The following is a 21,429-nucleotide window of genomic DNA, read 5'->3' on the forward strand; positions in this document are numbered from 1 at the left end:
TGCTGTGGCATGGAAGGATGTGGACAGTGTTTTTTGAGACTCTGTAGGTAAAAATATTGTTGGCATCTTCAACATGTAGCACACATGCAAGTTAACAAAGTTATGCTTAGGTAAGAGAAGTAGTTTAATCTTGCCTTTTCCCATTATAAAGTGTCTGATTACATATCTTTAAAAGTATCTGTTGTTGCAAAAGGAGTAATCGGACACCCCCTGTTGAGTCACAGTGCTTCATGCATCTGCCCATAATAGTTGTAGTGCAAAACACAATGTTTTTATGAAGACGTTTTTTTCTGATGATTGTTTGGAATAAATAACCATTTGGTTTGAGGCACTGATGTATTTATATGTCCAGGGTCCATTCTTTTGCACTACAGTGCCTCCCCAAGTTCCTTGTCGACTCTTGGGTCACTTTGATAAGTAGAACCACTGCCCATAGGAGGACATCCAGGTCTGTCTCTCAGATACAAATATTCCGAACGTTTTATTGGTTGTCCATCACTGACATGGATTTTGACAGGATATTGAAGTGTTCTACCTGTATTCTAATTTATCTGGCAAACAATAGCATACACTGGTTATCTTTAATGGCACAGGAGTCTTTGTGGAAGTTGTGTTATAATGTTTCAGATCAGCAGTGTATGTTTATCATTTATTTTTATCAGGACATTATTGTCAGAGGAGGAGTCCCTTAAAATATAGTGTCATAGAGTGAAGTTTCATCAATTTTACATTCCATGGCTATGTAATTTTTCAAATGATTGGCCCTGAATATTCTTTAGTAGCAATAAGTAATTTTAAGCAGACCAACTGCTTGGTTGAAAATGTACGCAGTTCTTCTACATTCTACTTAGTGTGAAATTACCAGTGCTACCTCTGTGACTTGCTGTTCAAATAAAGGTCCATTGTAGGTGTAGCCACTGTGCTAGTCCCCCAATGTTTTTTTTTGTTCTTAGATGTTCCCCAAAACATTTACTTTTTGGCAGAGCCAATGGAGCTGTCATTTCTTTGTATGTCCTAGGAATGGGAAGAAACCCCTAAACAGAGAGTGAAAGAGCTGGCTGATCACTTGTCTGGCAAGCAGCAAGAAGGCCAAGCTGAAACTATGCTGGACTGCTGCTACTATCTTGCCTGTGTGGGACCCATCACCTGGCCCAAGGAGGCTCGACACACCAAACCAGCACCTTTGCAGCTCACTTTACCTCTTATAAGAGACCGGAGACAGGCTGTCCAAATAGTTGTGAATATCCGATTAATCCCATTGAATAGCTCATCATAGACAGAGGTGGTCTGCTAATAGATTGCCTGCTTTATATTCAGGTGCGGCCCCTGCCTGTCCAACACACTCTTCCCTGCACCACCTTCGTTATAACTTACTCTCTGTTGTTTGACCCAGTGGCTGAAGCGTTCCAGCACCTGGTTGGATACCCTGCTAGCTGGACCTAAATTGCCAATTATAGTCTGTGGTGAGCACTGTGTGCCCACACCCATTGCCCCCGAGCCAAACTGTGCTTCACCCCTTTATCATTCCAAACACACACACATATATTCTCAGATACTGCCTCCTTTGTTTGCATTTACCAGGTACACTGCAACTTATTTGTCTTTCTCATTCCTTCTTTCTGGGTTGTTTAGATATTGGTAAAACCCCTAGAATGGCAAATCTAGAGTTGCCATCAAGCTACAGAGTAACCATTTTGCTTGGATGATTGTATATCTCCGCTTATTATGGGATCCTGTACATTTAAGCCATAGATTCCGAACAATCAATGTTGCATTGGTTCTGTTTTTTCCATCCCTGGTTTGCTCTGACCTTCAGGAGTGTTAGACATTTGTAAATATTGTATTGTTTGCCCGGGCCTTTCTCTCATTTACATCTGCGCAGCATGTGGTGTCAGCTGCACCGTTTAGGCCATTTAATCCTTGGGGGCAGTTCTGAATGAGTTACGAGTGAGATGCACTCCTTTGCCCCATCCCTTCACAGCTGCGCAGCACTTAGTGCCAGCTGCAACGTTTAGGTTTGCGTAAGTGCGCACTCTGGGCTTTCGCTGCATTGGCAGCAGCCCTGACATTCTGGACACAGGGCATTTGAGCCCCTTTGAGATGGCCAGTTGGCCAGGGGGACCGGGAGGTTTGTTGGGTGCCAGGCCCTAATGTGATTATGTGGTGCTAGGAAAGTATTTCATGTAGTATGATTTTCGCACCCTGTTCTGGTTACCTCTAAATGTGTTTTATATGATTATGAGGTCATCTTGCATATTATGGTTTATACTAGTGAGATTATGTTCCATCCTGTGCTTTATGCCCCTAATGTTAGTGATACTTAGGAGGTTAGGGTTTAATATTAGACTGTTGAGATTATGGGCGTACAATGCGTTTGGCGCCTAAAGTGATGCTGTGCATAATGTGGTTTATGTTGCAGGCTGATGCTAAGTACAGTGATTACCAGTGGTTACTGGTTGTACGTTTATGATCTGTTTTACTTTTACTAAGTTCGCCTTGTGATGGTCCAGTTGGCGCTGTCATGTGTAAACAATTCCCTTGTAAATATGATCTAGTGCCAGGTGGCTACATGTATATTATGTGATTACCTAGGTGAAGGGCACATCAAATACCAGCTGAATCATAGAGACTCCCAAGCAGTAAAGCTTTCTCGACTACTGGAATCTGTGCCCCCATCTTCTCCTGCTCTGAAGTAACAACCTGTTCCTAATTGCCTCACTTTCCGGACTGCACATTAGTTCAGATACCTCCACCTGACGTCTAGAATATGTGCCCCCTTTTTAGGTCTCGCTGAGCCAAAGGCTCGAAGAGACATTTTATATGTGGGATTTTTAAAGTGCTACCCACAGTTTTGGCTGGCCTAAACCTTGAGTGCACGATCACATGTACGTGCACAGCTGCTCCCACTCCCCCTCCCTTCTCTATAGCTTTGGCTCCTTTGTTTTTTATTACACCCTCCCTTCTCTCCCCGCTGTTTTCACACTACCCCCTCCCTTCTAATCAGTTTCCTTTCTGCTCCCTTGATCGCGTCTCCGATCACTTTAACTACTTCAAATGCAGCGCGCACCCCTGCTTTCACTTTTGCCGTGTCTCAGCGCTTTTATGTCTTATGTTTCTACAGTCACCCCGCCTCTCGATCTGGGATTGAGGTACTATTTTTCCTTTTTTGGCATTTTTTTAATAGCGCTAATTCAAGCCGACCCGAAAGTATCAGTGCTTTACATGAGCACCAGTTACATTACACAAGTTCACATTCGTTGTTTTTCTTCTTTAAAGAGGAGAATAAGTGATTTGCCCAGGATCACAATGTGAAACCGACCTTGCTCGTCAGTTCCATAGTCGTCAGCTTTGTTGGCACTCTATGTGTTGTATATAAGCATAATTTGCACCCGCTTTTATATTTAAAACATGGGCAACCCGCTTTATTTTTGATCATGGCACCCGCGTTCCTGTATTTGCTTTTTAAATGCCTGCACATAACTATTTTAATGCACGGGCGCCATGCTTTGTTGGAGCATGGCACCCTCTTTTTTATATTTATAAAAGTGTGGGTTACACATTAAGCAATTGCTCTTAGGTTTCGTTTTGCTTGTCAGCAGGTTGGGGAGTGGGTGAGTACCATGCAGACAGAGGGTTAATGCTCGCAGCTGTGGGTAGTCGGGGGCTCTCAGCCCACCTTAATCATACAATTAAACTTCCTTCCATCACCGCGCAGCTACCTCTCTTCAGGGACACGAGTCCAAGGTTTAAAGCCGGCATTTCTTTCCCATAGATCACAATCGCACTAGCTGTGATTTATTGGGATTCTACAAATATATTTAATTCCTATGAAAATATATGAGTGCTACAAAAGGGCTCTGGTAATATAATGGTGCAGCTGATGTGATTCCTGAATGATACCAGACTCTTCTGCACGCAGCATGTACATAGCGCTACCAGCCTCTTCTGCACGCAGCATGTGCATAGCGCTACCAGCCTCTTCTGCGCGCTAAAAGTGCTTGAAGTAGTCTGCACTGTTTTAGGATCACAATAGGCGTCACTGTTACGTGCATTTTAGCGGAATCTCCAATACGCTAGGCCTCACTTACTTTTCTTTGTGCGGTGAACACCCCAAGTACGGATTAATTCATTTTAACCAGTCACCCCGCCTCTCGATCTGGGATTGAGGTACTATTTTTCCTTTTTTGGCATTTTTTTAATAGCGCTAATTCAAGCCGACTCGAAAGTATCAGTGCTTTACATGAGCACCAGTTACATTACACAAGTTCACATTCGTTGTTTTTCTTCTTTAAAGAGGAGAATAAGTGATTTGCCTAGGATCATAATGTTAAACCGACCTAGCTCGCCAGTTCCATAGTCGTCAGCTTTGTTGGCACTCTATGTAAATGTAGTTGAGCTTATATAGCGCACAGCTACCCGCTGTGGGTTTCCCGGCGCTTGCTTAGGGAACCCGTCCTGGTATTCCCCTGTGAGATAGCAGGGTATCTACGAGGTGAAAGTCAGGCATCCCGCCGCGAGGGGCCGTTGTGGAGATTAAGCAAGCTATTGCCCAGAGTCGCAGAGTGTGAACCCGTGAGTCGAGGAGGCACCGGGGCGAGAATTATCGAGTCCGTGGAATTTTTAGCCCAAGACCCGCCGAGGAATTGAACCCTTGTCCAGGACCGATCTCAGCTTCCGGGTCTGCCGCCTCTAACCCCTGAGCCACACTTCTCCTATATGATGTATATAAGCATAATTTGCACCCGCTTTCATATTTAAAACACGGGCAACACGCTTTATTTTTGATCATGGCACCCGCGTTCCTGTATTTGCTTTTTAAATGCCTGCACATAACTATTTTAATGCACGGGCGCCATGCTTTGTTGGAGCACGGCAACCGCTTTTTTATGTTTATAAAAGTGTGGGTTACACATTAAGCAATTGCTCTTAGGTTTCGTTTTGCTTGTCAGCAGGTTGGGGAGTGGGTGAGTACCATGCAGACAGAGGGTTAATGCTCGCAGCTGTGGGTAGTCGGGGGCTCTCAGCCCACCTTAATCATACAATTAAACTTCCTTCCATCGCCGCGCAGCTACCTCTCTTCAGGGGCACGAGTCCAAGGTTTAAAGCCGGCATTTCTTTCCCATAGATCACAATCGCACTAGCTGTGATTTATTGGGATTCTACAAATATATTTAATTCCTATGAAAATATATTAGTGCTACAAAAGGGCTGTGGTAATATAATGGTGCCGCTAATGTGATTCCTGAATGATTGGTGTGTGTGTTTGCCTATCTGCCGTTTGGTATTCCAGTCATAAATTTCCACTAATCTTTCACTGCATGCAGCAAATGCGAGCATGGAAGTTGCATTTCTTCGTTTTATATAAAACTAAAAGAATGTCAGATAAAACTCATTTGTTAACAAGCATTTGCAATGCAATAGGTCTCACATTTACGCGAGTTTAAGCTATTGGCATTGTAAATGACAATGCCTTTTATTTATGTTTTATAAACCAAAATATAAATAAAAGGCATTGTCATTTACAATACCAAAGGCTCAAACTCGCGTAAATGCGAGACCTATTGCATTGCAAATGCTGGTTAACATTGTAACTTTGGGTTCACAAATTCCATAATGCAAGGTGCAGCTGACTAAAAGGCCTTGGAGAGATGAATGTGCCACTTTGCAGCAAGGTGGGCCTCTGAATTGCTTTCAAGTTGATAGAGAGCCCCCTGGGGGCTTAACTCTTTGATGGAGCTTGCTTCCCAGATACCATGACTATCACTGTGGCCAAATTTTTGAGGAACAATGCTGGCCATTTCATGAAACAACATAGAAAGCAGAAAGCATCGCAATCAATATTTTATAGTTAGTGTATAATTGGAGAAATAAATCCAAAAGGCAATTCCTCCTGAAGATGACTGATGCTTCTTGTATGTCGTCCTAGATACCTCTGAAAGAACATAGTTACACAACAGCGTATGTATGCTGGTTCATGAAATTATGCACTAGTCGGGCAACAGGTACTTCGGGAGACATCCATGTTAGCGCCAGGCTTTTGTCTAGCCATAGTTACCCAGAACGTGGCAAATGGTAGTCATGTATTCATACTTTAAAATTCTGGATAGCTGCGGCCTGGGGTCTTGAGTAAGAACTAGAGTCATTTCCCTCATGTTGATGTAGGGAAAGCGAATTCCAATTCCATTTGCCTCAAAACAGGTTTAATCATCCCCTGAAGCTTCCCAGCTTCTGCTCACAGGTTTTTTGCTTCGCTAGCCCGCACAACAAATATCTGTTGCTTTGGTTAAATACCCGCATCACTAGGCACCTGGCGCCTTCCCCTTTTCAAACTGCCAATGAAATAGTTCCAATCTACCCACTGTCCCGGAAGAGGTTTTGTTAAACGTTTACTGAAAGAATCCACCCCAGATAGGACCACACATGATTTAAGAGAGGTACGCCTGAAGAAGAGACCAACAGCCGTCTCGGAGGCTGGCTACCTATGCTATGAGTTGCTTTAATAATGTTATTATATCTCAAAGAATGTATACTTTGTCTTAAAAACAAACAAACACTTTTCTTGTTTGGGTTTCGATCCTTAACAGCAACAGTGTATAAATGTTGCCCTTATTTTTCAAGGCTATTTAACCTGTGTGCAAATCAGGATCAACAAGCATTGGCAAAGCTAGATTTGACATTTTCTGACAGCCTACACTTTGTCAGTGCTTGTTTTATGTTGTTATGGTTTTTGCAAAACATTTTTGCTAGGGAAGATGTAGGTCCCTAAACATTAACTAAAAGCACAACTATTTGTATTTTCAGAGAGCAGCCATATGCAAATCAGTCTTGACCCTGTTCCTCATGGGAACAGTTCAGCCCGAACTGCCAAGCTTGGTCCTCCCTGGACCGGAACGGAAACAAGCATCCTGGGACCGATTTCTGGGCATCACCCCTCATCAGCCAGGCTAGCTTGAATCCAAGAGCGCAGTGAGCACAGGACCTACGTCTGGGCAACCAGTAATGCTTAAAGCACAATTTACAAAAATAATACCTTAACATAATAAGTCACATTTGGTAGTCTTCCGGTCCTGCCGCTCTTGAAAGCGCTGGCCCTATTTACCTGCTCGCAGCCGTTTTTTAACCCCAAGAACTGTCGTTCGGATACACTACTGGAGCTAAAAGCACCTATTGTCCAAGTCTTCTAAACGACTAGTAGGGAGTTATATGTTAAATCCAAGCAACTTATGGAAAACATTTTTTTCAAGTTTTTCTCGAGGTTAAAGTGCACGCACTGAGCGGCAAACAAAAGGTTAAGACTTAAAGTGTGCTAGAATTTCCCACTGACAATTTAACGTGAACTATTTTATTGCCTTAAGAAAGAGGAGCAATTTTGAAATACATTCTTCAAGCTTCAATAAAACTTTTACCATGCAGGTCAAGAGGTTGAACAGAATTTTTTGTAAGTTTTAAATTAAAAGCTGGAAAAGGGTTAAAAGTGGCATTGTTACTGAACTGCTGCACACCCCATATGCAAGGTAAACAAGCATTTACAATGCAATAGGTCTCGTATTACTGAAAGTTTGAGCGATGGTTTTGCAAGTAATAAAGCAACGCCAATAGCTCAAACTTTCAGTAATGCGAGACCTATTGCATTGCAAATGCTTGTTGTCCTTATACTTCTCCTCACCACCGCTTTCCTAGTAACACCCTTCTCATATCCCCACCACCCTCCTCCTCCTCCTAATTTTCCCAACATGGCCACCACTCGAGTTAAGTCTGGAATTAATTGCTACAAAATCATTTATCCTCAGGACCTGACTAAAGCTTCTGCAAAACGATTCAAGCATAACCCCATTGAATGTTTCCCTGATTCCCTTTTTGTTGATCAATTTTACAATAGTTGTTATGGGAGGCTCAAAAACGATTTCATTTTTTTCACTCACGACATCCCCTCTTGGTCCACCAGCTTATATAACTCCCTTAACGTCACCTCCTCCTCCTCTATCCCTCATGGGAAACAGCTAAAAATGTTTCAATGGCTCCCTCACCATCTCACTCTATAACAACGGTACTGTCATGATCCAAACCAAAGACAACTGTCTCTCTCTCTTTGACCACCTCTTCCCTTCCCTACTCCCCTCTCCTGCGACCGGATTATCCCTTGACTCTTCATCTAGCTCCATCCATTACTCCCTGTCTCCTCCCCTGACCCCCCTACACTCCAATAGGCTGCACCCTCTGGAGGCACAGGTCGACCCTCTTCCCTCCCTTTCCCCTGTGCCCTCCTCTCCCATTCTCCCCCCTCACAGTATGCCCCCCCCTTCATCACTTCAGCCTTACCTCGTCCAATCTGCACGGTCCCGGTACTCCAATCTCATCTCCTCCCCCCTATTCCTACCTGCCCCCTCCTTATTAGTCCACCTCTCCACCAACCTTCTCCCCTAGTTAACTTTCCTTACTTTCCCCTTATTACCTCCTCTTCTCCTCTTCTCTACCCCCTCCTCCCCTCGTTATGTACCCCGATTTCTCCACAAACCCATTGCATCTCTCTCCCCCCCCCACTCCTCCAGCAATGCTGTGCTACCCCCTTTCCCCCCTTGGTAACCCTTTCCCTCCCTCGGGCCTAGCAGAACCACTTCCTTTCTTCAACTTCCCTATCTCCCAACCCCCCTCACTCTGCCAGATGCCCGTTCCCTCACAGCCACCTCACCTTCCTGACAGGACCTCTCCAACCCCCTCCCCTCTTTTCCTCCCAAACCTCCTTCATTCCTATGACTCCACACATTCCTCCCCTCTCCTTCCGCCCCACGCCTCGCTCCTCACCTATCTCCCCCCTAATTATGTCCTTAATTCCTATCCTTCTTGCAACACCAACAAAGACAACTCTCCTTTCATCTCTGATGCACCAACGCCCGCTCTCAACCACCACCTTTCCCCACCTCTGAACCCTGTACCCAAACTTCCCTCCCGTTCCCTCATCCCTCCCTGCCTTCCACCGCCAATTGCACACCCTCCTGTTTCCATCGAGCCACCCAACATGCCGTGCTCTGCCCTACTCTCTCTGGACAATAAGCTAGGCTCTCTTATCACCTTCATCTCCCAACTTGAAGCTACCATTTCACTTTTAAGCTCCAAGATTTCCACTTTTCCATACACCTCACCTTCCCACGAGATGCACCTCGCCCCCACACCCCATAATAGCCAAGCATAACCTGTCGTCTGCAAACATCGCAAACTCACACAAGCCCTCGAACGCCACCCTTCTTCCACTTTCATCTCCAAGTAACCCTACTATCTACACTATTCCGACCATCTCCTCTGTCAGAACCACTCATCCACCTAAACCCTCCCGAGCACCCTCGTATAAGTACAATATCACCCCTCATAGCCAAAGTGCCCCCGTCACCCAAACAGTCTCGACAGAGCTGCGCTGTCTGTTCCACAACTGCAGATCTGCAATAAAACACAAACTTGAAATCTCCAATACCATCATCCTTCACAATATTGGCATGCTCTTCCTCACAGAGACCTGGTTCAACAATACCGCTCACTCTATGTTTGATATCCTATTACCCAGAGGCTATTCTATATCTAGAAATGACAGAATTGACAAAGTTGGGGGAGGTGTCGCAGTCATCTTTAGAAACTCCCTTCAACTTAAGGCTTTTCCTAACAGCTCCTTCCGCACTTTTGAATGCCTATCTCTTGAGCCTCAATTGCACCATCGCTCACCCCTCAGATTCCATGCCATTTACCGTCCGCCTGGTAGCGGCCCTTCGTTTATGGAGGAACTCACTGACTTCATCAGCGACCAATACTCGTGTGACAATCAGATCTTCGTGGGTGACTTCAATCTCCACTGGGGCTCGCCTCAAGACTCTTCAGCGAATTTGCTGGCCACCTTCCTCTCTGCAAACGATCTTATCTAACACTTGTAATTTTCTCCTCATGTATCATTACTGTTCCTATTGTGAAGCGCTCTGACACCTTCGGGTAAAGTCCGCACTATATAAAAACGCCTAAAATAAATAAAAATAAATAAATAAGTAGCAAGGGGCCCTCTTTTCACTGCTGTAGCAATGTATTCATTGAGTACTGTGATGTGTATTATGTTTGTGGTAACTTCTGCCATTGGAACACGTGGTTTAGATTGCTAATATATTTATATATGTATTACTGCGACTCTGATCATGGTGTTGGGATGTGGCTAGACTCTCCCGGCACCGGCTGCCTTGATTGCTTGTCCGTGTTTGCTCCTGGAGCCAATGAGTTTTACCGAGGTTAACTCTTCCCTTCAGATCTAGTTCCAGGGGAGCTGATACAAGACCCTCCTCAATCCCATTCTCACTTTTTGAGTGCTTGGTGGCCCTGCAGTGTTGTGTGCCAAAGACTCCTTCGACACAAGGAGCATCCATGTTGTCAATGCACAATTACATATCACATTCCAGCAGGGAGTAGAATCTACTCCAATTATTGGGAGGGAGAGTCCTCCACAATGTGGATGAGATAGTATGGCTATGTATAACGTCACATGGTAACTATACAAGTGGTCCATCCCTTCTCTTTGCTTATTTGCTCCATACACCTTACCCCATTCACTCTGCTTTCTCTTTCCAGAATTTTTTCTTCATTGAGAAACTTTTATTTTAGTGATAGGCCAATGCCTTTCTGGCTTTTATTTTTTTCTCCATATGCGGCAGGAGGGAATTCATTCTTCTCGGGAATGCTATAAAAACAGGACTGTTTACACAACAAGCCTGAGGTCAGCATTTTTTGTATTTTTTTTATAGAGGTTTATATAGCGCGAACTTGACCCGAATCGGGTATCGGAGCGCTTTACATAGCACCAGTTGCGTTACATTAGGACACATTCATATTTGTTAGGCACGGGGAGATTAAGTGATTTGCCCAGAATCACAGGATGTTCAGTGTCATTGCCGAGACTCGAACCCAGTTACCCAGATTCGGGGTCGACCGCCCTAGCCGTTAGCTAGCCAACTCCTCTCCCCTCACCGTGCTTTCTACAGCACCGAAAAGCCATTTCAGTTAGACCTGTAATATAAACTGATCAAATATTTGAAAATAAATGTCTGAAACTCATAAGAAAACTCCGTACTTACGTTCCTTTGTCACCAAGACCTGACAGCTGCTCTTCTGTGATTTAATCCAGAATGCATGTGTGTAGGAAAACATACTGTCTCTGCAATATAAGAAAATATTCTGAGTGGTAGACTCTTGTGAGCTATTCCAAATATACGGGTACTCTTATCTAACTTTATTCATCACAGCAGCAAAGATTAATGCAAAGCTGTACCCCTTTATCAGCTGTCACGTACATTATTTGGAATATCAGTCTTATGGGAGGGGACAGTGGTGCTAGATAAAAGTGCTAAATATTCTCATTTACCATATTTTATCATTTTTCACTGACCTACTGCACCCTGTATAAAACATGTACATACCTCCCTGTAAAATCATTCACCCAACATATTCACCCACACCTCCACTTGCATCATTCTTCCACTACAGTCATGCACATTCTTCTTCAGACACCATACTTTTGCACATTCAGCAGCAACCCAACCTCCGCAGCCCTCCACAGCCTGCCCCCACCAAGCCCACTGACACCACAGTCTAATTATCCTGTTAGTACCTGTCCATTCTGGCTTACAAAATGTGGTGACATCTTACAAGATTTCAGTCAGTTAGTGTTAGAAATGGGATTTCTGGTTGGCTAGGGCTTGCGCCAAAGCCAGACAGAAACCACCACTCTAGTCAGAGCTGGGGAGTTACACGCCAAAGATAACCCCTGCTCACCCCCTTGGTAGCTTGGCACGAGCAGTCAGGCTTATCTCTGAGGCGATGTGTAAAGCGTTTGCGCGCGCACCCAGCAACAACACCCAAGGCCCACCACAAAGGAAACTCCACACAAGGTATTCTATAAAAATAGCCTTTGTATAATACACAACACATCAGATAAAAACACACACTTTACAATGTGCCAACAGGCACGGGCAGAATTTACAAGGGATTATATATACAGGGGACAGGGCCACCTGGACCACTGTCAGGAATTAGCACTTTTTAGAACATAGGAATAATACTGTAGTACAAAATAGCAAATGTAGCACACATCCAGTAACTACTGGTGTCAGGTAAGCACCACCTACGCAACCCTAACCACCTTAGGACAATATTGCGCAGGGAATCAGGACCTCACTAGCACCACCTGTACTAGGGAGAAAACAACCACCTAAGTATCACAATACCTGTAGGGGTAAACGCACTTTACACATGATGCATCACCTTCAGAGGTGTAGAACAAGGGAAACACATGATGCATAAAATACATTCAGCGGTGTAAGCAAAGCACATGACGCATAAACAAATTCAGAGGTGCAGGAAAGGAGACAATAACGCCAAACTCGCATTAGCCACCACTGTGGCAGTCCCTAGGCCAACTGGCCTTGTCGGGGCTAGGACGCCCGGCGTCCAACAAAGTCAGGGGCAAGACTGCGCAGGAGGCGCAGTCCAAAACTCAGAGTCAGGGCAAGACTGCGCACGCAGTCAGGGCAAAGCGCAAAGTCACTGCGCACAACCTACACGTTGCAGCTGCCCACGAAGTGCTGGGCAGCTGTGGCACTGAACTTGGACACCACTGTGCCTGTACATCAATTGTGGCATACGCTGAAGCCCCTCTGGGCTCTGAACTACTATGGCCGCTCTGATCGCAAAGAAAGGTGCCCCCAGACGTTGGGAGTCCCTCGGGACTCTAAGCAACACTGTCCCCAACTTGGGAGCGACCTCGCGCTTCCAAACAAATATGCCCCCGCAATGGATTGGAGCCCATCAACGTTGGGACGGCCCGCTGCCTTCCGGGGCCTCCCGACACTTGGAATGCCTTGGTGCCTTGCTCCGGCACAACAGAAATGCCCCCGCAGGTGGAGCCTCACTCGGGCTCTAGAACCAATGGAGCCGCCGAACAGGGGAACCTTACAGGGCTCTGGGCCGGGCTAATGCCCTCGTACGTCTACAACTATCACTGCCCCCTCCGGAGAACAGGGGCAGAGTCAGCCACCACGAGGAGTCCCACTCACCTGGGACTCCCGCGCTGTCTTCCGCTCGGTCTTCTCTGGCGCCGGCTTTCACCGGGTCGGGCAGCCACGTCACGCTGCCTCGCTCCCTTTGCTGGCGGCTTGTAGGGCGTCTACCAGAGCGGGGTAGGCTCCCGCCTGGCTTCTCTGGGGCTGCGGGACTTCCTTCGTCGCCGGGGAAGCGCGGGGTGGCCTCCCGTCCGCTTCCCTTCCTTACGACGGCTTCTTCCGGGAGGCCCTGATCAAGTGGGCCACACCCCCTCCCGCTGGACCAATCCCAGCGCGGCAGGGGGATGACGCGGCCGGGTCTCCGGCGGTGATTTTCTCTACGGCGGTAATGAGGGGTGGGCTCCCTCAATCAAAACGGCAATAAGCGGGGTGGGCACCCGCGCCAGAAATAATGAATTATGCGGGGTGGGCACCCGCCGATGTCCACGGCAATGTCCCTGGCAGGGTGGGCACCTGCCAGGGGACTTTCAGGATCGGGAAAGACGGGGCAAACGCCGGGTGGGCACCGGCTTTCAAAAATGAAGCGCTCCTGAGCGCTAAAGGCAAGAGTAAAAGCGCTCTAGAAGTGCTGGGGTCCAGCATAAAGCGCTCCTAGCGCTATGAAGCAAATGAAAGCGCTTCCAGGCACTTAGGGATAAAAACCAGGTCCAGAACAAAGTCTTCAGAGGTGGGGGGTCAGGACTGGGCCCAGGGGCCAGCTCACAGGGCCCTCCAGCAGGGAGGCAGTCCCCAGTGGCGGTCTCTCCTGGCGCCCAGCAGCAGCAGCCCCCCTCAGGTAAGATCCTGGCAGAGAACAGTTTCTGTGGGGACACAGCCCCATTTTTATACAGTAAAACCCTTTGTTCTGGGTTCAGGGTGAGGGGGAAAACCAGTCGCAGCTGGTTGGGGAGCACCCTTGATGTGCTCAGCCCCTCACTCTATTCACTGGCAGGGCTAGGGTCGTCATTCGCACCACAGGGGGCGGAGCCAGCATTGTGTGGGGAAAACCCTGCCCTATTCAGGACCCAGGTGTACTCCTCCCACCCATCTAGCTGCTGATCTCCCCATTCACCACTGGGTGACTCATCCTGACTCTGGGGAATCCCTAGCCCGTCACATGACCTCAACCAGCCAATCACGCGACAAGGCACACATTTTACACTGCACACCGAAGTGCCCACTTCTAGAAGTGGCACTTCCACACTAGGTACATGCACGCCGCACACATCATCGCGCAGCATTCAATCACACGAGTCTGCACATACCAAACTCGGGCCTGCACACCCCACGCATCAGGAACTACTAGGGACGCATACATTCCCCATGCATTCCCATGGAAGGACAGGCCTATCTCACCACATGCACTCAGAATGCGCACGCACTTTCCTCTGGGACACAGGGAAAGTGCGCAGAAACCAAATATCACCACACCAAGTCTCTAATAAAAAGCAAAAAAGTTCAGGGGTGAACCTGCCAGAAGGGCCAAGTCCAACAGTTAGGTTTCAGACTCGGCTAAGAAACATGCAACTAAGCTCATGGGAGCCCCGCGCAAAGACTGAGTAGCTCTCTTGGAAGTCCCTGCAACAGCCTGAAACTTTACGCGACACCTCAGGTACCATTGATAGCAATGTTTTTTGTCTATTGAAATGAATGATTTTGTCCTATGGCCATTTTTACGCCTCTTCTGTCATAATTTCATAAATGAATATTTATCAAGGATAAATAACTTTCTGTACCTGCTGTATCACTTCAAGTTTGAATTCCAACCTAGGACTGGGAAAGAGAGGACGAGGCGGGCAACACTGGGGCGCCGATCACGATCCTGTAAAAACCGGGTACGAACTGTCGGACGGAGCATATTCTCCGTCCGACGCGTACCCGGTCGGCAAAATATACGAACATGGAATTACGATTCGCACGGGAACACCATTTCCGTACGAATCGTAAAAAACCCCGACCGAACAAAATAAACCTACAAATGCGATCCGGGAAAGCGCCGACCTGACGTCGAGACGCTCGCAGCCTGCCATTCACGAACCAGGAATTACGATTCGCACCGACGTCATCCCGCACGGTGAATATTTTCCGGCTGCCAAAAACTGCCGGGAAATCAGGACGACGCGAACAAGGACTACCAGTACGCGACGGACAGACAGGACGACGCGAACAAGGAGGACCAGTACGCGACGGACAGACAGGACGACGCGAACAAGGAGTACCAGTACGCGACGGACAGACAGGACGACGCGAACAAGGAGGACCAGTACGGGACGGACAGACAGGACGACGCGAACAAGGAGTACCCGTACGCGACAGACAGACATGGACCCGAACCTACGTGTCATCCCGGCCCTCATAGCAGTCGACCTCCTCTACAGGTTCGGACGCAGACGCCGCAGAAGGTCAGAACAACTAAGGGAGGGGGGAAAGTGGGGGGGGGGGTGGCAGGACCAGGGCAGGCCACAAACCCCCCACCAAAGTCACACAGCACACATGCCCTGGACATACCTGACTCCCAGGCCCTGGTCACTACGAGGGGGTGGGGGCGTGTCCAGCTAAGCCAGCGACCGCCACAACGGAAGTCCTTCACGACGCGAACCGGCAACACAACCAGACAGGTACGTCCCGTACCCACGCCTGAAGAGCGTGGGTACGAGTCGTACCACGCCCACACCCACGTCACCCCAACAATGGCGGGACGGCTCGTACCCACATGGCAAAGGCCTGGGTACGGGCCGCACAAGCATCACATATCGTGGGGACGGATATGTACGGACCGTACCCCCACCCCGTATGCATGGAGCGTACCCCCACCCCAACAGTGTAAGTACGACCCGTACCCTCACCTCGAATGCATGGAGCGTACCCCCACCCCAACAGTGTAAGTACGACCCGTACCCCCACCCACGTACGTATGGAGCGTACCCCCACCCCAACAGTGTAAGTACGACCCGTACCCCCACCCGCGTACGTATGGAGCGTACCCCCACCCCAACAGTGTAAGTACAACCCGTACCCTCACCTCGAATGCATGGAGCGTACCCCCACCCCAACAGTGTAAGTACGACCCGTACCCTCACCTCGAATGCATGGAGCGTACCCCCACCCCAACAGTGTAAGTACGACCCGTACCCTCACCTCGAATGCATGGAGCGTACCCCCACCCCAACAGTGTAAGTACGACCCGTACCCCCACCCGCGTACGTATGGAGCGTACCCCCACCCCAACAGTGTAAGTACAACCCGTACCCCCACCCGTGTACGTATGGAGCGTACCCCCACCCCAACAGTGTAAGTACGACACGTACCCCCACCTCGAATGCATGGAGCGTACCCACATCCGTGTATGTCATGAGCGTACATATTGTGAAATAGGAGGGGTGTGTGCAGAGTCCTCCCAGCAGTGCCCAGAGACAGGAGGGGTGGGGGCCTATCACTCCCAGCAGTGCCCTGAGACAGGAGGGGTGGGTGCAGAGTCCTCCCAGCAGTGCCCTGAGACAGGAGGGGTGGGTGCCTAACACTCCCAGCAGTGCCCAGAGACAGGAGGGGTGGGGGCCTATCACTCCCAGCAGTGCCCTGAGACAGGAGGGGTGTGTGCAGAGTCCTCCCAGCAGTGCCCAGACACAGGAGGGGTGGGTGCCTATCACTCCCAGCAGTGCCCAGACACAGGAGGGGTGTGTGCAGAGTCCTCCCAGCAGTGCCCAGAGACAGGAGGGGTGGGGGCCTATCACTCCCAGCAGTGCCCTGAGACAGGAGGGGTGGGGGCCTATCACTCCCAGCAGTGCCCAGAGACAGGAGGGGTGGGGGCCTATCACTCCCAGCAGTGCCCTGAGACAGGAGGGGTGGGTGCAGAGTCCTCCCAGCAGTGCCCAGAGACAGGAGGGGTGGGGGCCTATCACTCGCAGCAGTGCCCAGACACAGGAGGGGTGGGTGCCTATCACTCCCAGCAGTGCCCAGAGACAGGAGGGGTGGGGGCCTATCACTCCCAGCAGTGCCCTGAGACAGGAGGGGTGGGTGCAGAGTCCTCCCAGCAGTGCCCTGAGACAGGAGGGGTGGGTGCCTAACACTCCCAGCAGTGCCCAGAGACAGGAGGGGTGGGGGCCTATCACTCCCAGCAGTGCCCTGAGACAGGAGGGGTGTGTGCAGAGTCCTCCCAGCAGTGCCCAGACACAGGAGGGGTGGGGGCCTATCACTCCCAGCAGTGCCCTGAGACAGGAGGGGTGGGTGCAGAGTCCTCCCAGCAGTGCCCAGAGACAGGAGGGGTGGGGGCCTATCACTCCCAGCAGTGCCCAGACACAGGAGGGGTGGGTGCCTATCACTCCCAGCAGTGCCCAGAGACAGGAGGGGTGGGGGCCTATCACTCCCAGCAGTGCCCTGAGACAGGAGGGGTGGGTGCAGAGTCCTCCCAGCAGTGCCCTGAGACAGGAGGGGTGGGTGCCTAACACTCCCAGCAGTGCCCAGAGACAGGAGGGGTGGGGGCCTATCACTCCCAGCAGTGCCCTGAGACAGGAGGGGTGTGTGCAGAGTCCTCCCAGCAGTGCCCAGAGACAGGAAGGGTGGGGGCCTATCACTCCCAGCAGTGCCCAGAGACAGGAGGGGTGGGGGCCTATCACTCCCAGCAGTGCCCTGAGACAGGAGGGGTGTGTGCAGAGTCCTCCCAGCAGTGCCCAGACACAGGAGGGGTGGGTGCCCATCACTCCCAGCAGTGCCCATGGAACGCAAAGGGTGGAGTAGCCACAGATACCATGCCCACAAATGTCAGTCAGGTGCACAAAGACCCTGCAGTACATGTACCACATGTGTGCGAGGCTGGGAGTATACGCATGCATAGGGCCAAAAAGAAAACATGTCCACATGAAGTCATGTCAATAGGCCACATACACAAGTACAATGACTACCAAGGATGCCACGAATGATGCAGGTGGAAAATGGCTCAGCATGCATGTGCAAAGGTGAAGGACTACGTCACACACCCAGCTAATGGACACACAGCTCTGCGCTAAAGTCAGGGGACACCCTGCAGGGAAGAAGTCAGGGTACACAGAGGAAGGAATACACCTTGGGACAATTGCAACATGCAGCAACTGCTTACATGAATGGAGAAATGTAGCTAACACCGTGTGATGGCACACAGATCTCAGGGTCCCCCCTATGAGCAGCACACTACTACATTTCCCACACACCCAACACATGACCAACACCCACAACCATGTAGCAGCCCCACCAACAGCAATGCCAGCAAAGCAGGAGTGTTCCAAGGGCAACAAATAAATAGCTTTATTCAGCATGAGCAAAAAACTAGTATGAAGTAAGTCCAATATTAACAAAGCCCATAGGGCAGTCCAGCTGGATGGGGGACACAGTGGGATGCGTGTCCCCTAGCTTGCCTGCACAGTTACAAGCCGTTGTCTTCCACAGGGGTCAGGGCATCATGTTGGGGGGAAGGAACAGGCACCGCAGGGACAGGAGGGCGAAGGGTAGGCGACGTGGGTGCAGGGATGGAGGACTCCACCACAGGGGGTGGGGCAGGGCCAAAGGTGGATTCTAGGAGCGCGCTGCACACCTCGGCAAGGTCCTCCAGGGACTCCCCTGCACCCGAAGGAACCACAGGCCCCAAGGAGGGGGGGGGGTCAGAGGGATGGGTCGCAGTGCCACTGGGGGAGGGTGTGGACAGGGGGGGGACTCAAGCACCCTGACCGTGGACCTCCTTGACCGCTTGCGGGGTGGTGTCACTGTGGGGCTCAGGGACAGAGCGGCCATGAAGGAGTCTTTGGGGGAGATGTGGCCAGGAGAGCTGAGGGGAGGGGATTTGGAGGGAGTGGATTGGATGGAATGCGGACTCCCACTCTGGCTGCGTGTCACACGTTTGCCCCCCGACCCAGTGGGTGTGCCTACTTCACCCTGTGTGTGCGTGTCAGGAGGTGTGCGGCGGACCTTCCCTGCTGGAGTGGTGCCTGTGTCTGTTGTGGTGGGTGCATTCTTACGTCTGGGTGTATGTGGGACAGGCATGGGAGTGGGAAGTGTGGAAGGAGCAGGGGTAGGGGGTGGGACGTAGCGCTGCAGGAGACCCACTGCTGCAGTCAGTGTGGAGTCTATGGACCTCAGCAAGTTGCGTTGGTCAGCCTGCGATGAATGAATGCCCTCCAAGTATGCCTCCATGTTGTTGAGGACCTGGCTGTGGGCATGGAGGACATTAAGGATCGCAGTCTGACCAATCTGCAACTGCCGCTGGATGTCCACAGACTCAGCATTGGCGGCAGCAGTGGAGACAGGGGCAGGGGGTGCGGTGCTTGGCAGGAAGGAGACATGTGGTGACCGGGCACGTTCGGAAGGGACACGAGCACGTGGGAGGCGGCTGATGCCAATGGAGGGGGCGGTGCCAGATGTAGGGCTGCTGTCAGATGGTGGTGCAGCCACCGCCCACTCGGAGAGATCATCCTCGGACCCGTCAGCTTCATACTCTGTTGTGCCAGTTGACAGGTCCCCGGGTTCACTCTCCTCCGCCTCAGTCCCACTCGAAGTGCCAGCCCCGATGTCACCGCTGGCACTGGTGCTCGGTCCCTCCGCGCCGTCTGTGTCCATGTCTCCCTCCGTGTCCCCCGACGATGCTGTGGGCAGGGTGAAGAGACAGAAATTAATCATACACCTGTATACATATGTCACATGAGTCAAATCTACTTAGGTTACAGTGCATAGCCTGAAACAAAGGATGAGTTACAACTACAAAACAAGGTAAATATGTAGGCCCTGCAAGACACAGTTGTGTGACCCACCATGCCATGGAAAAACTATGGAGAGCATGACACAATAGCAAATGAGATGACATGGAATTTTGACTGAGGAGCAAGGCCCTGGGGACAATACAGCACTGCATCTGCACCACACAGCGTGGCAGGAAATTGGGATGAGCAGGGACCATATCCAGGAACTAGAGGCACATGCAGCATAGGTAATACTGATAACATGCCCACCCTGACTGGCACGCTGCACCTTGAGTGTATGTCCAGACAAACATCACACACTGGCCAGTCCGAGCAAGGAGATTACAGGTCTTGACATGTAGGCCATGGCCGCACCACCCACCCCCTACATGAGACAAATCTGTGGAGACACAGGAAGCACTTACATCTCTTAGTCTGGGTGAAATACACATGGGATGCAATAATTCAAGATTGCACACCAAATACCCAAGGTGCGCCTGTCCAAATAATCATGTACAAATGGGCATCATCAGATGATTGCTACAAGACACACAGGCAATGGCCACCGTGAGTATGTACTTGGAAAATCAGGTCAGGCTGGACAGTGGACACTTGTAATACATCTCACGTCAATAAACATGGTGCCAGGGGACAATGGCACCTATGCTGTAGACACGGAGATTGTCGACATTCTCGGATTACACACATGATACCTAGGAAAAGATGCCCCTGGGGACAGTAGTGGCCACACAACTCCATGCTCCTGAATGGAAATGACTGCAACACACGCTAACATCCCTGCACTATGCGTAACGCACACTCATGCACATCATGTCACAGGCCACCACATGGGACATGCCTGCTGGAAGGCCTCGCACTCAAGAGATTAACTCCCATGTCTGCAATCAGCATTAGTGCCAACTTACATGGAACCCACAAGTCCAGAACTGGACAGGGCACAGGCAAGGTCACTAAACCTGTTACACACCACCCCCACACATGATGCTGCAGGCATTGTACACTTGGAGACTGTGTCAGGCTACATAACGTTGTGATGGAGTGACTACACAGAGACCAGTGAACACATTGCAAGGTGGGGAAGGGAGGCAGGAGAGGCCTGCAACACTGTGGGTAACAGGATCTGCACAGCACCATAAACCCTGGAAGTGTATCCATGGAACAGTGCACTTACAAATGCTGGTGAAACACAACAAACACACACATGTACCTACCCCCTTCCGGCTGCTGCATCTCCTGTAGGCGCCTGTCCAAGTCAGGAAAGACCACCGCCAGCACACGTTTCTGGATGTGGGAGAGACGGCGGCGCCCGCGGTTCTTATGGCTCTCAGGTGAGTCCCCCAGCAGGACCCGTGCGATCCTCCGCGTCCAGCACCGGATATCCTGCCAGCGTTTCCTCACCTGGGGCAGGCGCCGCTTCCGACCATCCGCACTCCTCACGGCGCTGACGGCGTCCAGCCATATCTTCTCCTTGGCAGAGGCGTCTACCTGTGAGGATGGACAAGTGACACTACCTCAATACACCTGGCACATGTCACAGGGACACAGATTATAACACATTTGCTGTTTACAACAAGGCATAGTATGCATCCAACGCATTGCACCTTTGTCATAGGGACATGATCCTCTGGGGGAAGGCCAAAAGCAGT

General features: G+C 50.0%; 1 protein-coding gene across 1 annotated transcript in view; it reads right to left on the minus strand.

Moving 5' to 3' along the window:
* The window catches only part of LOC146870662 (receptor-type tyrosine-protein phosphatase V-like), a 450,224-nt gene that overhangs the window by 31,921 nt on the left and 396,874 nt on the right, over positions 1-21,429 (minus strand). The window contains 1 exon segment of the mRNA XM_085643396.1: positions 11,100-11,179. Within this exon segment, the coding sequence (XP_085499522.1) occupies positions 11,100-11,179 (80 nt within the window).

This window comes from Triturus cristatus, chromosome 1_1 (genome assembly GCF_964204655.1).
Source record: "Triturus cristatus chromosome 1_1, aTriCri1.1, whole genome shotgun sequence".
NCBI classification, from domain to species: Eukaryota; Metazoa; Chordata; class Amphibia; order Caudata; family Salamandridae; genus Triturus; species Triturus cristatus.